Raw genomic sequence first — 13,274 nt, 5'->3', positions numbered from 1 at the left:
GGACATAAACTTYTGATTTGGGTGATTTTCCCTACTCCTTGATAAGGGATAACAATTTCTGCTGGTAAAGCTTTAGTATACCTTTTCGTTTTCCATGATAAACACAGCTCCTTTTTTTTTCCTGGAGAGTTGTTTCAATCACTTTCATTTCTACAGCATTAAGGTTTCTTACCCACCCCTGYAAGTGTAGAGCTGTGCATTTTCAAGGCTGAGGACAACACTTCCCTCTCAGCTGTTCATGGACCACCACAAACTCTTTTTGTTTATAATCTTCCGTGCCAAAGAAAAATTGGAAATCCTGTTTTTGCCAAGCTGACCAATTGGTTAAAGAAGATGAGCAGAAACAGAAATTTGGCAAGCAAAAATGTCCCCTCCTAATGAAGGCTTTTATCCTATGACCTTTTTGAACAATCCTTGGTGCCTGTGAGGTGACAAAATAACTCCCTGCTGTTGTTAAATCACAGCAGGCTGCAGAGAATCTCTTTTTAGCACAATCTAGTGAACTCCAGGATGTAAAAATGCTCATAGGAAAATGCTCTGTGCATGGATACCCGGAGGCTGGGATCACAGTGTATCCATGTGAGTAGAAGTAGAAAGAGGAGAAGCTTTGGAATGTCTGTTTGAAATAGATAAAGCAAAGAACTCCCACTTCATTAAACAGAATTGAATTGCAGAGAAAATGGAAAAAGGAGGGAAAAACCCAACCTCAAAACAGGTACCAGTATCAGCTGTATTGGTACACATCATTGCTTTATGTCACGTGCTGGACAGAAAAAAGGGAACTGRTGGACCTGCATGGAAAAAACACTTTGATGTTGATCACACAGTTCTTATCAAGGGCTATCAGCAGGCAAAATGTGATGCCACTACTGAAATACACTGATGTGTGTTTGGAGAGCCACAGTGGCACAACTCGTACCTGAGCCAAAATTTGGGTGTGCTGCAATTTTCACAGGGATTATTTGGGCTTTACAAGCAACCTTCCGAACGTAAGCACACTTATCAGGGGCATAAATCTTGCTGAATAAACCCCTTGAAAAAACAAAACAAAACAAAAAATGATTGCACATTTCTTCTTGAGTGGCACAGATTCAGAATGCAACTGCAGTTCACTTCGTAGTAATTCCCACTTTCAACTCATTTATCCATACCTTGAAACATTACTTCCAAAACATGAATTTGATACAACAAATGAACGTGTTTTACCTTTGCTATATCATCTTGGAATGCCACCAAGTTCAAGTAGGATATATTGACCAGGTCTGGGCCATACACAACRGTGATCATCCGATTTTCCAGCCGACCTCCTGCGTTCCCAGCATCCAGCAGCTCGCGCAGCTTCGGATCCTGCAGGTGAAATAATGATGAAATAATTGAAAACCTTTTACAAATACTTATATTAAAACAGGTGACAAAATTGCAAATATTTCCATTTTTAAAACTTGTGTTATTTTGAACATTTTAAACATGATGGCACTAGGTTCTGAGCTGCTTAAYGACTCATTAAAATACTTATTTACTCAGAATAAAAAGAAAATCACTGCTGTAAATCCTTCAAAGCCTTTGAGCTCTGCATCGGTGTTGTATAGACTCAGAGCTGTCCAGCTGATGGCTACACATTCCTATTTTTGGTTATTTTGCCTCAGAAATTAAGCAAACACAAACTGTGTTGCTTGTGAGAACAACACAATTTGTCCAAAGGCTACTGGCCTCAGCAGAGAGGTTCCCTGTGATTTTAATGGATTTTAGGTAAAACTGAAATGGAAAACTTAAGTTTTTCATAAGTAACTAAGAAGAAGACTTCTGGAATTAACTTTCTTAAACATTATGAAATGAATAATGGAATTTTAGTGCTGCCCTCCTTTTTCTTCTTCATGTTCAAAAGGTCATGCATTATTTAAATTATTAGATAGATTCCATTTAGATTTAATTTCTAGCCTTTTTYCCCMWTTTTTTTATCCAATACAGAATCACGSAATCATTTAAGTAAGAAAAGACCTTTAATARCATCGAGTCCAACTGCTCCYCCAGCACTGCCAAACCCWCCACTAACCCCTGTCCCCAAATTTCACATCCACAGATCTGTTAAACCCCTCCAGGGATGGTGACTCAGCCACTCCTGTGGGCACCTTGTTCCAGCCTTGATAGAGCAATGACTGCCTAACATTTCTGTGAAGAAAAGGTACATTCAATGATTTTTATCAGCTATTAAWAGCCTGAAATTGAGCTTCATTGGCAATCTAAGTGTGTGAGTAAAAACCTCAGGTTATTTGGTGACTCTCCTCATTTCTRTTAGGCTGTACCATTTCCAAGAAATGCACTCAAGTGTGTTTTAAACTAAGAAAACTGCTTGGTCCRTGGCCTCATGGTGAAGTTTATAAAGACAGATGAAAAGCTGCCCTGCGTGACCAGATTTAATCCTTTGAAAAGGGCTCGTCTCATGTGAAAGCTCAGATTTCCCAAAAGGAAAGACTTTTCAGTCTTCTACAAAAACTAAAAAATGGCCAGCAAATAGAATCCCTGTGGGATGACAGATTCTGTGCAGAAATCAAATTATTTCAAAACTGACACAATAAATCTACTGCAGTTTAAATTTCACTCTCCCATGAACCTTCTCCCCCCATTGCATATATTCAGTGTTTATAGTACTCTTCATATTCAATAACTTTTTGAATAAGTATCTGAATTTCCACCAACTGATACAAATGAAATTCAATACAACAAGGTTAAGATGACAAAAAGGACCACTTTTCATGGATCTTGCAGGAAATCTTGTACCAATAAGACATCAATCTAAAGGGCATCTCCTGATTGGTATCACATCTTCTAGGAGGCAGCAGAGCTCTGTGYGTGTTCACCAGACACTTCACCAGGTTTAGGAAAGCATTTTTGGAGGATGAGGTATAAACTGGAAAGAAAGTACGAGGCTGTCTATCATAAATGCTGAATCTCTTTAAATACTGGGTATGATGGCAAGTGTTGCAGGAAAACAGACAGAATAATCCTATTTAAGGGCTCTGTAAATTGTGAACACCATTGTGCTCCGAGACAAAGATGGTTTCGTGGGTAAACAAGTTAATCACAGGCTTTCACAGGGGAGAAAAACAGGAGAGGGATACAAAAATAGTAGCTATGTTTCAGAGATGAGGATTCAAAGGAGAAAGACAAAGAAATGGTATCATTTAGATTGGGGAGAAGAGCTAGAGAAATGCCCTGCARTGGCTAAGTCAGTCATGGTGTATTACCAGATGGGTTACTTTGTCTTTTATTTACAGGCTCGATGYTACAAAGCTTTGTTTTAGGTCTCTGGCAGATGAGAATCCATCTCCTTTTTACCCTCTCCTGTTTCCAACCCCAAATCAGACAGATAAATGCCCTGCTCAAGGGCCTGTCTGGGAACAGCATCATTCTTTCTGGGCTCAGACAGAACGGGATTGTCTATCTGCTTTCACTCCCTTGCACATCATTGTCATTCTTCTCCCCCTCTCCCTGGCTGAACCTCCTGCTCACAATTTCACTCTGGATGATGAAGTGCAATTGTAGCAACAAAAGAAGGGAGAAGATAACCTTTTTCTTTCRTATTTACAGTCGGCCAAGGGATGTCTCAGTGATGAATCACACTCTGGTTAGACTGAGATACGCATTAGCCACACACCACAGAATAAAAAAGGAAACATAGTTGAAATTAGATGCTTTTTCCAAGAAAATGCATCAAAAGAGAAGTTATCTGGCACTGGCTCAGTAAGGTTTTTAGAAGTGCAAGGTAAGTGGCAAATCAAGGGATGTAAATATGAACTTGGTTTTCCAAATCAGATTTTTTTTGCCAGGTWTTAAAGGCAAGCAATTAGACAGACTATCTTCTTTGGGTTGCTGTGTTTGAATGCCTAGAAAGTTGAATTTCTCTGTTCTTTTTAGGCTTGTCTAGCAAAGTTTGAAGCACACAGTCCATTAGAGCAGTGCATTATCCAGCCACCATCCAGCAGATGTTGATAAAGGAATATACCACATGAGCTGGGCTAAGCCAGAGCAACCTCATGTGTGCCCTACAGACTGATAATAGATATTTTTATAGTTGTTTTAAAAACATTTTTGTTCTTTTTTATTTTGAAGTTCAGTGCAAGAGAATAATTTTGATACTAACTCGATTCACACCCTTTTTGACCCTGCCACGGGTGTATTTGCACTTTCAGAGTGCCAGATGCACTTGTCAGTGACAGCCTCACCCTTAGCTGATGATCTAGGTCATTATTACCCCTTGGACCTGAGGTTCTCARGCAGCAGAGCCCATGCCAGCTCCTCATGAACAGCTCTGCTCCCTCCTTACGCACTCTGCTGCAAACACTACTGAGGAGATGAGCGAAAGATCCTTTATCAACATCTTGAAGCCTATCAATGCCCTATGAATCAAAGCCCTTTTTAAAATGTCAGCAGGTTTTCCTGCAGAGATGGTAGGAAAGCACATGGGAAAAACAACCAGAACCAAGCGGCAAGACCAGATTTAGCTTGTTTTTAATGTAAATTGGATTATTTTTATGCCGATAATTCCATTTTAGGGAATGAATCTGCAAAAGCCTGCTGCTGTTTGGAGCTGTTTCATACACTGGCTCATGAGTGGACAGATTGGGTTTTGGGATGAGCTTTGCTAGACTGGGGCCTTATTAGGAACATACTGAACTCCTTGAGAGATGCTCAGAATTAGACCTATTTAATATGGATACAGTAATTTTTGGAACACCTGAGCTACCACAGTTCAGGAACATGCCCATGGGATGGCCAATGAACAGCAGCTCGTGGCAATACCCACATAACTCATCAATGTTCCCTCTGGAGCTCAGTATTTTAAGTCTGCTTTGATGTTTCCTGACAAAGGGGCATCCCTTTGGTTCTTCCAGTCAAAAGGTTCAGGGGCCAGCTTGCTTTTCCACTTCCACTGAGGTCTAGTAGGGGATTCAGCTCGAGCACTGAAGGTACCTGAAGAGTGCCCTGGAACCAGTTCAGAAAAATCAGTGTTTTGGATGGGACAGTGCTTAAATTCTCAGAGGGAGATGGAATTTGTAAGCAGGCAAATATGGAAGAGGTGATAAGGATGGTGTTGGCAACAGAAAGAGCTTTCAAATCTATCAAAAATCAAGTTAGTCATGTCAGATTGAGGTTAAGAGTTTGGTCACAGGACTGTGAACATTTGGACATTTGGGAAAAAAAAACCTTCTCTATTCAGTTGTGCTGTCTTGAGAAAATTAAAAAAGAAAATATACCTAAAATCAATGGGAAATAAAGAGAGAAAAGAGAAAAAAAAATTAACCAGAAACATTAAAAAAAAGCTTACGGAATTCCTACAATTTTCATGAACAAATGGAAAAAAATGACTTTTTGTTAGAAACCAGATGGATAAAAATAGATTTCAATCAGACTTCCTAAACCTTTTCCTGCTGTATTTCCCTTTCACTGGAAATCGTAAGAATAACATTAACTTAAGCAAGGCACCTCAGCCACATTAAAATCTCTGCTTTCCACTGTGATTGGGGTTATTAAAATGTAGGTCTCAACCCTGAAATCCCAATTAATGTGTGCTCTGCACAGCACAGCAAATGCCATAACATCTTTTATTAGTATCACCCGTCTTCAAAGTTTTTTTTTTCCTGAAAACCTGCAACACACCATCTGTCTGTGGAAATGTTCTGGTTTTTTTTTTCATACAGAGCTATAAAAGGCTGCCATGAGGTTCCGTGGCACTCAAACCCTGATTTCAAYACACCAGGGAGCAGCAGGTCAGCTCCCTTTTCTTACTGATGCTTCTCAAAGCTGCAGCAGCATCTCTGAGAGCAGCTTCTGATCCCTTTAAAAARGAAAGGAAAGCCTGTTCAGCACTGAAGATTTTCCTCGGGGTTTGATAGTTACAGATAATGTGATGGCCAAACTTCTGGGTTGCTAGACCAGGTGTGCAACTAAGCATAGGAAATTTTTGGTGAAGATATTAATTTACAATGCAAAAAAAACCTCTCAAAACTATTTTACAGAGTTACGAGGATGCTTCAGAATTCTCCAGACTGTAACTATCAYAGTCTATATTACTACCTGGAACTATCATGAGTCCAAATCATTACATTTACATTCTGACAACTTCAGGGGAAATTTGAAACAAAAATGGCACAGACTTTCATCTTAGTTTTCTACTCATCAAAGCGAGATTTCCAAGCATTGAAAACTGCATTCATATTTTTCTAGCTCTTTATGTATCCCAGAAGAGGGAATACAGGGGAGGAAAGAAGCATAATTAAATAGCTACATATGCAAGAGTTTTCCAGGAAACGCTCAAGTTTGAGGCTTAATTTAAACAAAGTACCTTGCTAAATTAGAACCTTATATTGTGACTCCATTGAAGGCAAAACTCCCACAGATTTTCTACAAATAGAACATCTCGTCTTCAAGAATGCCTTATCACAGAGTGTTTATCAAGAAAATGTACATACATGCATATATAGATAGCATGGGTATCTCATCTATTTGACCCAGATTTCAAAATAGCAGCTCTTAACACTTTAAGCACCAGGTGAGTTGCTGGTTTAGGGACAAAATAAGAAACTCTAAATGACTTTTAAAATCAGAACACTTATCCCCGTGGTTCAGAAGGACTTCAGCTGCATTCCCAAGCCCCAGCTCTGCTGCAGTGATCCAACCAAGCTCCTCACTGCAAGCTGCCCAGCACAGAAGACCAGGTAAGGGTAGGAATTGCTTTCTAAGGCTCTTGAAATGTTTTTTTTTTTTTCCACGTGTGGTACCGAGGCACACAGCTCTGGTCTGTAACAGTTCTTGGGTCCATGGTGATACCCAAGAGTTGCTTCTCATCTTTGTGTCTGCACCAGCCTGACCCTCAGAAACAAAATACCCTTTTTAACTGGCYGCAATTCTCTGCTAACAATCCCCACACGAATTTCAAAGCTTGTTCCAACACCTTTTSTGTCACACATCACTAAGAACTTCCCATCAAGTGCATTGACAGACTTATCCTTCAAAGAAACTGCATCTTTCTGCTCTCCCTCCTTTGTWGAGACCAGTCAAAACAAGGTTTTTCTTTCAGCAATCCCTTCMCTTATTAAGGAGAATGTCCATACATGGGAATCACATCTACAAATCTCAGTGACAGGATTTTGTCTGTTTGTCTTAAAGACAGTCATGTGAAATTAATATACTCCAATTACTACATCAAAGATATTCAAAACAGTGCTCTCTGAACTCTCTCTCATTACACAGAATATACAGGAAGTTTGATAGCAAAATGGATTTATTTCTATCAAGTTATCCTTACCAAAATCATTGTCATTAAACCAGAAATATATTTAGCCTAATAAACACTGCAGTATGGTTTTARTACAAATAATGTCTTCACACATTTCACGAAAGAGTATCAGATCAACATATAAGCAAAATATTTGCAAATAAATTTCTCCTCCTTTCTAAGGGTTCAGAATGAATTCCAAATTTGGCATGATATCACCATAGCTACCTATGCACAGAAATWGAGCCAGGATCTTGTTTGAACACCCAAGTCATCCAGACCTCATTTCTGTGCAAASCAAGTCAGCGTGCACAAAACAAGAGGAAGTTCCTTTAAAAAATACTTCCAATCATCTAAACTGGTTTCAACTTGACCATCTGTTCAGTTACTACAGTGGAGTATTTCTGATATCAAACACAGTAGGAGGCAAAAGGAGTCAGAAATGCTTTAGACAAAGAGTCAGTCCCTAGGGAAGGAGATCCAAGGTATCCAGTGACTCCTACAAACGAGGTGAGTGCAGCAACACCAAATACCTCAGATGGAACTCGAATCCAAAAGCTGTTCTTCCCACAGATACTCTCAGAGAGGACASGGTACCATAAATCACACCTCAAACAGTCAATGCTGATTAACCCTCTYCATGAAACACCTAGTCCAGGACAACAGTTGCTTCTCCTAAAATAGCTTAATCCAATTCCATGCTTGAAGGAAGAACATCAACACATCAAATTTACCAGAAATAGGTTATGAAAGGAGTAAAGATAGCTCTTTTTTGGTGATGTACAACTTTTGAGGAAGAGAGAGTGTGTGCCAGYTTAATAGGTATTTTCCTTTGGCAAAGGAATAAGAGGGAAGCAAATCTCTGCCTGTACAAACAAACCTTGGAAAAGAGAAGACCGTGTCAATAGGCATTCCCAAATATAATTCTGTCTGTGAGCTCTGAAAATGCAGGATGAATTCATGCAGACTTTCTACAAAGCCCACAYGGCAAGACATGGGTTATTTAAGACCATAAAATGTGGTTGATTGGTATTTCTACAACATTGAAGGACATCTCCCCATAAAAAAAAAACATCAGTCTTGTGTCAGCCACAACATCAGGAGGACAGAATGCATCCTTTGGAAGATCACAGACCACCCCAAGCTGGAGGGAGCAGCTGATGTGCTGGATAGCAAAGCTGACAGGTCCCTATCAATGTGCAATTTTCAATGACACCATAATTTCTGTACCAGATGTTTTGCAAAAGTGCTCTGGACAAAACACCATCAACTCCCAGATGGTTATTCAGCACTTACAATACAAAATCAGATTCATTTCTGGTGGAAAGGGAGAGAGATACCCAAATGGTATCTACCACGTACAGTGAAAACAGGATTTTATTTGAAATATAGTGAGAATGAATTGTGTGTGCTGAGAAGAAACCCAGGGACAAAACCAGRGCCACCTCATTCCTCTTTTTCTGACCTTTCTCACAGTTCAAATGATCCAAATCCAGCTTGCCTGGGTATCTCATGCTCTCAAGACAGAACATTAAACAAATATTCAGCCTGTATTTTTTTTTTGTTTTCCTTCTCAATGTTCATATTTCTCAAGATGTTTTTTCTCCAAGGTTCATGGCATTTAATTTTGCAAGACTATGTGTTCTAACAAAAAACAAGTGACAGTATAAACCATCTAAGTAAAATCAGACCAAATGTGGTGTTTTTCAGTGCTTTTGGATGAGGCTGTGATTAACACAAAAAAACCTTTACATTCCACAGCATAAATCTTAATTTATACAACAATTCTAAAAAGGTGAAACACGGAGCAGCTACGACTATTCACAACATTCTTCTGGCTGTTTTCTAACTCATGAACATTTTTCACCAATTTTTATCAGCTGCAGATGGYTCATTATTTTAAAGATGACCTTTAAACACACACATTTCCTTTCCCTTCTTTCCCTTCCTCAAAATTCCATGAGATTTTCTTCAKTTTAATTTTAAAGGAAGAGATGAGCAGATAGTGGTGAACAGAAACTTGTCTCKTTTTCATGTCGCTTTTATGAACTCATTTTCTTTGGCCTGTATGAGACTATTGAAAAACCTACAAAAAGTCTTTAAATGAAATGATTTCTACAGCCACTTGCACAGGACCTAAGGGCAGSAATAGCTGCAACAGCAGCTTAATTTTCACTTATCTATAAATCTCATATGCATTGTTCTTCCAATTCGGAACTGCTGTGTAGAGTTAGTTTAATAGGGTTACTTCAGAGGTTGAGGTACAATCAGCTCTTCATTTATCAGGCATTTGTAAAAATCTGAGCTGCTTGAAATGAGCTGAATGAGAGGCATTGTGGGAATCCCACCACGCTGCTCTGGAGTGCTCCACGAGGGCTGCAGTACAACCACTTGCATTTTAATGCATTGCTTTCCTTTCAGCTGGTGGAAATATGAACATGCAGACGGTCTGCAATGCTGAATACAACAAGCACCCTCCCCACAAACAGAACAGATGAAACACTGAGAGCCATAATTGAAAACATCTGACTAACGAGCTGCTTATTATTGCAACATTTCACACACACTCATCAGCAGAGGAAAAAAATAAGGAAAAAACAAGAAGAGATCCTGTTTGCCATGCCAGCAGTATTTTGTTCTCTCTTACCTGTGTGAGAGACACGTTGTGGTGTCATTTTTTTCAATTACGAAGTCACGTGGGATGCTTTACGTTAAAGGTTTCAATTTACCTGATTTTAATTATTGTAAACACTCACTGTTCCCATTACCTTTAAGTATTTAATTCTAGGAAACTCATTTGCAGCACAGGAAAGAAAAATGAACCATTTCAATGATGATGATGATGCAAGAGCTGAAATTGTTTCCTTCTTGGGCTGCAGCAGATACTGAGCTCCTGCAAATCAGACTCACAACACTCTTAATGACACGTCTAATTAATTATTGATGGTTAATGACGAGTTGTCCTGCACTGTCACATGTCACAAAGCCTTCACTGCACCTTAATACATATCAGTAACAATAATTCAGAAGCACAAATACATGTAGACACCTGACATSTGCAAATTGGTGCCGAATTATCCGGCACAGATGAACTTATTCMCTGCAGATCCCCAGAGAGGAGGATTTTCTCTAAGTACATTTTAACTTTTAAAATAAGAATCTAGCAGAAAAAAAAGTCTGGAAATAGATTCCTGGTTTAGAAGGCAACATGACTACTGAAAGAAAAAAAAAGGAGTAAAATCTACAAGGCGTATGAGTAAGAACCACAAATACGTTTTTCTGGCTGAGGAGAGAGAGACAACAATGAATAAATGCAGAAACTGGAATTGGGTGGTTTAAAGTCAGATTTATTCTACCACCTGTGAAAGTCCAGGAAACACGTTCAGTYATTGCTAGGAGAGGGACATCCAAACACTTTGTCTCTGGTGAGCAGCTGCAGAGAGGAATTCTTCAAGAGATGCCATGGACATCGTTTTAAACCACTGGTTTTGTACTCGACAGTTTTGAGGACAAATTGGTGAAGGGAATAAATTTTAATTCAGGCTCAAGGAATACAACACATCAACTCAGAGAACAGTGCTGATGAAAATCCTGAGTGTCACATATTTGTGAGCAGCCAATAAATGTGAGAATACCGAGATATGGAAGAGGAAAAATCAGTGCAAGAAGAAAGCGATGGAAATGATCCCAAAAAATCCAGATGCAGACTTTTGGTGCAGCGAGCAATTTTGGGCATCTGAATCATTCCCATGTATTCCCAAAATTCACTCATAAATCCATGTTTCTGCCTACACATCTGCAGATATAGTGCTTTAAGACAACAGCATCAAACTTGGTCCTTCGAGCTTCCCCATTTCTATCAGTTTTCCTCGTGGTTCAGAGGAAAGAAACCAGGACAGCAGGTGTTGCTCTTTAAAAAGCAGACACTTCTCAGCAAACACCTCTGCATCTCTGATATCCATGGATGGCTCTTTTCCACAGCAGAAATAATTAAATTTTAGGAAAGTGCAAGGAGCCAAAGGATCTTTTATACCCCAAAACCTCACGTGACCTTTGTCTAAATACCAACAGCAGGTGACACACTGAAATGGAGAGAAAACTGGAATTCTGCACTAATGCACAAGCTTATCAACTCTCCTCGATTCAAAGAGATTCACCTGGATTTACAGGAATTCAGAGAGGGTAAAAATTGGCARAGGAAGTTTATAAGTCTTTGATTGTTTTTAAAGTACTTTGTACAAACCCTGGCAGCTTGCAAAGAACTYTTACATTTAGAAGGTGGATCAGCACTTCTCTTCCTAATTTCAGTTGCTAAGTGCCAGACAGACTCCCAGTTATCCAAGAATTTAATGAACTAAATCCAGCCATTTAAGGCTGTTTCATCTAGATAAGAAGCTTTCCAACCTGAAGGATAAAACAGCCTTAAAGGCAACAGAAAATAAAACCCTTTTTGATGTGTTTAAACTACCCAGGCAGTTAGTTGATTATAAAARTCCAATTTTAGCTGGGGGATGTTGAGAAAATATATTTGGCAGACCACGAAGGAGTAGAGGAGGCTGGAAAAGTCCTGCACAAAGTCCAGGCCACACTTTGTGCTCCCCCTTTGCTGWACTTCCCAAGGATCCCCAGTGGAGCACTTGACTGAGCAAAAGTATGAACTCCAGGGCTTGACCAAAATATTTCTGGAAGGTTACAAAGTCCAATGTTTTTTRAAAAGGGAATTAAAAATATTTTGTGCACATAGGATTATGGCACTGAGGGTACAYTTCCTCCAGTTGGATCCCCTCCAATATACCCTTGGGAAAACAAATAGTTATGATGGGTGCAATTTGGAAAGGGATATTCTGCAAATATGAGAATATTCTAAATGTCACATCCCCAAAACAAGATCATTTGACACTGGGCTTTAAATACACAGTTCACATAAAGATGCATYGATACCTTGCAGTTCTCAAGTTCTTTTTTTCCCCATATTCTTTAACATGAAATAAGGAGACAGACAAAACCTGGACACTTCTTGTGGTAAAAAAGGTGAAAAATCCTGAATTTCAGTGTCTTCATTCATATGTAAATTGAGTTTTTCTCTCTTTTGCTTCTTTAAAAATCTACTGAATTTCATTTTTCTYACAGTCTGATCAACTGCTCCTGCCWCTCTGAGAGTGTTAACACAGCAAAAGCCTTTTTTTCCCTTTGAATGATTTTTAGAAAGAAGAATAAGCGTATGCTTCATACTTACACATCTGAATAGGCTCTGAAGTGATGAAGCACAAAACCTCATTGCATTCACATGAGCTGAGTTTAAAAAACCTTTCCCTTCTTTGCCTGGTTGTGTCACTGAGATGCTGCTTTGGAAAGCCACCAGAGCCATCCCCATCCTTCCTTACAGCAGGAGTAGCGCTTGCAGCAGAAAATGGCACAATGCCCTTTATGCATTTCYACCTTCTGGAATTTAAATGCTAAGATACACCTGGACAATAATTCTTTCAGYATGGCAGTGCTTCCCACTGGCCACTTCAGGAGGTCCCCTGGYTGTGCAAGGAGTTGGCAAGGAGTTTGGGAGGGGGTGTGCAGCTTGGCCATCCCCACCAAGCACTGGGTGGTGCCATGTCATCTCCTCCTATATATTGATGTATTTCTCTATTGCAGCCCYACCAGAGCAGCCTTTCCTTCAGCACTGTCACTGAGGTGCTGCTGGATYATTTTCCCCTCTCCATTTCAATGTATGGTGTCTCCAAAGGCAGCCCTGAGGTGATGCCTGAATTCCTCTGCTGTGAGAAGCAGCCTGCCTCAGGGCTGCTGAACATCTGAGCACCCTTTGAAGAGTTCTAAGGGTGCCATTGCAGCTCTGGGGAGATGTGAGTGGCTGACTGTGGTGTGGATCATGGCATCTGCTCACCCCAAGATAAGGGCTCCCATTACTGCAGGACTGAACTGCACATCTGGGCTGCTGTGGTGCAGCCTGATCATTGCACAGGAATGGATGCTCAGAGTTAAGATG

At 39.8% G+C, this 13,274-nt stretch overlaps 1 protein-coding gene across 2 annotated transcripts in view; it reads right to left on the bottom strand.

Annotated features, from left to right (window-relative positions):
- The window catches only part of PLCB1 (phospholipase C beta 1), a 331,455-nt gene that overhangs the window by 133,983 nt on the left and 184,198 nt on the right, over positions 1 to 13,274 (bottom strand). For both annotated transcript variants that reach the window (XM_057382807.1, XM_057382818.1), the window contains exon 4: positions 1,207 to 1,347. In XM_057382807.1, coding sequence (XP_057238790.1) covers positions 1,207 to 1,347 — 141 coding nt within the window. The remainder of the gene's footprint in view (positions 1 to 1,206; positions 1,348 to 13,274) is intronic.

This window comes from Malurus melanocephalus, unplaced genomic scaffold (assembly GCF_030028575.1).
Source record: "Malurus melanocephalus ecotype Western Australia unplaced genomic scaffold, MMel_1.1 scaffold_13, whole genome shotgun sequence".
In the NCBI taxonomy this organism is placed as follows: Eukaryota; Metazoa; Chordata; class Aves; order Passeriformes; family Maluridae; genus Malurus; species Malurus melanocephalus.
The sequence above is the reverse complement of the archived record's forward strand: the minus strand, read 5'-3'. Positions and strand labels throughout refer to the sequence as shown.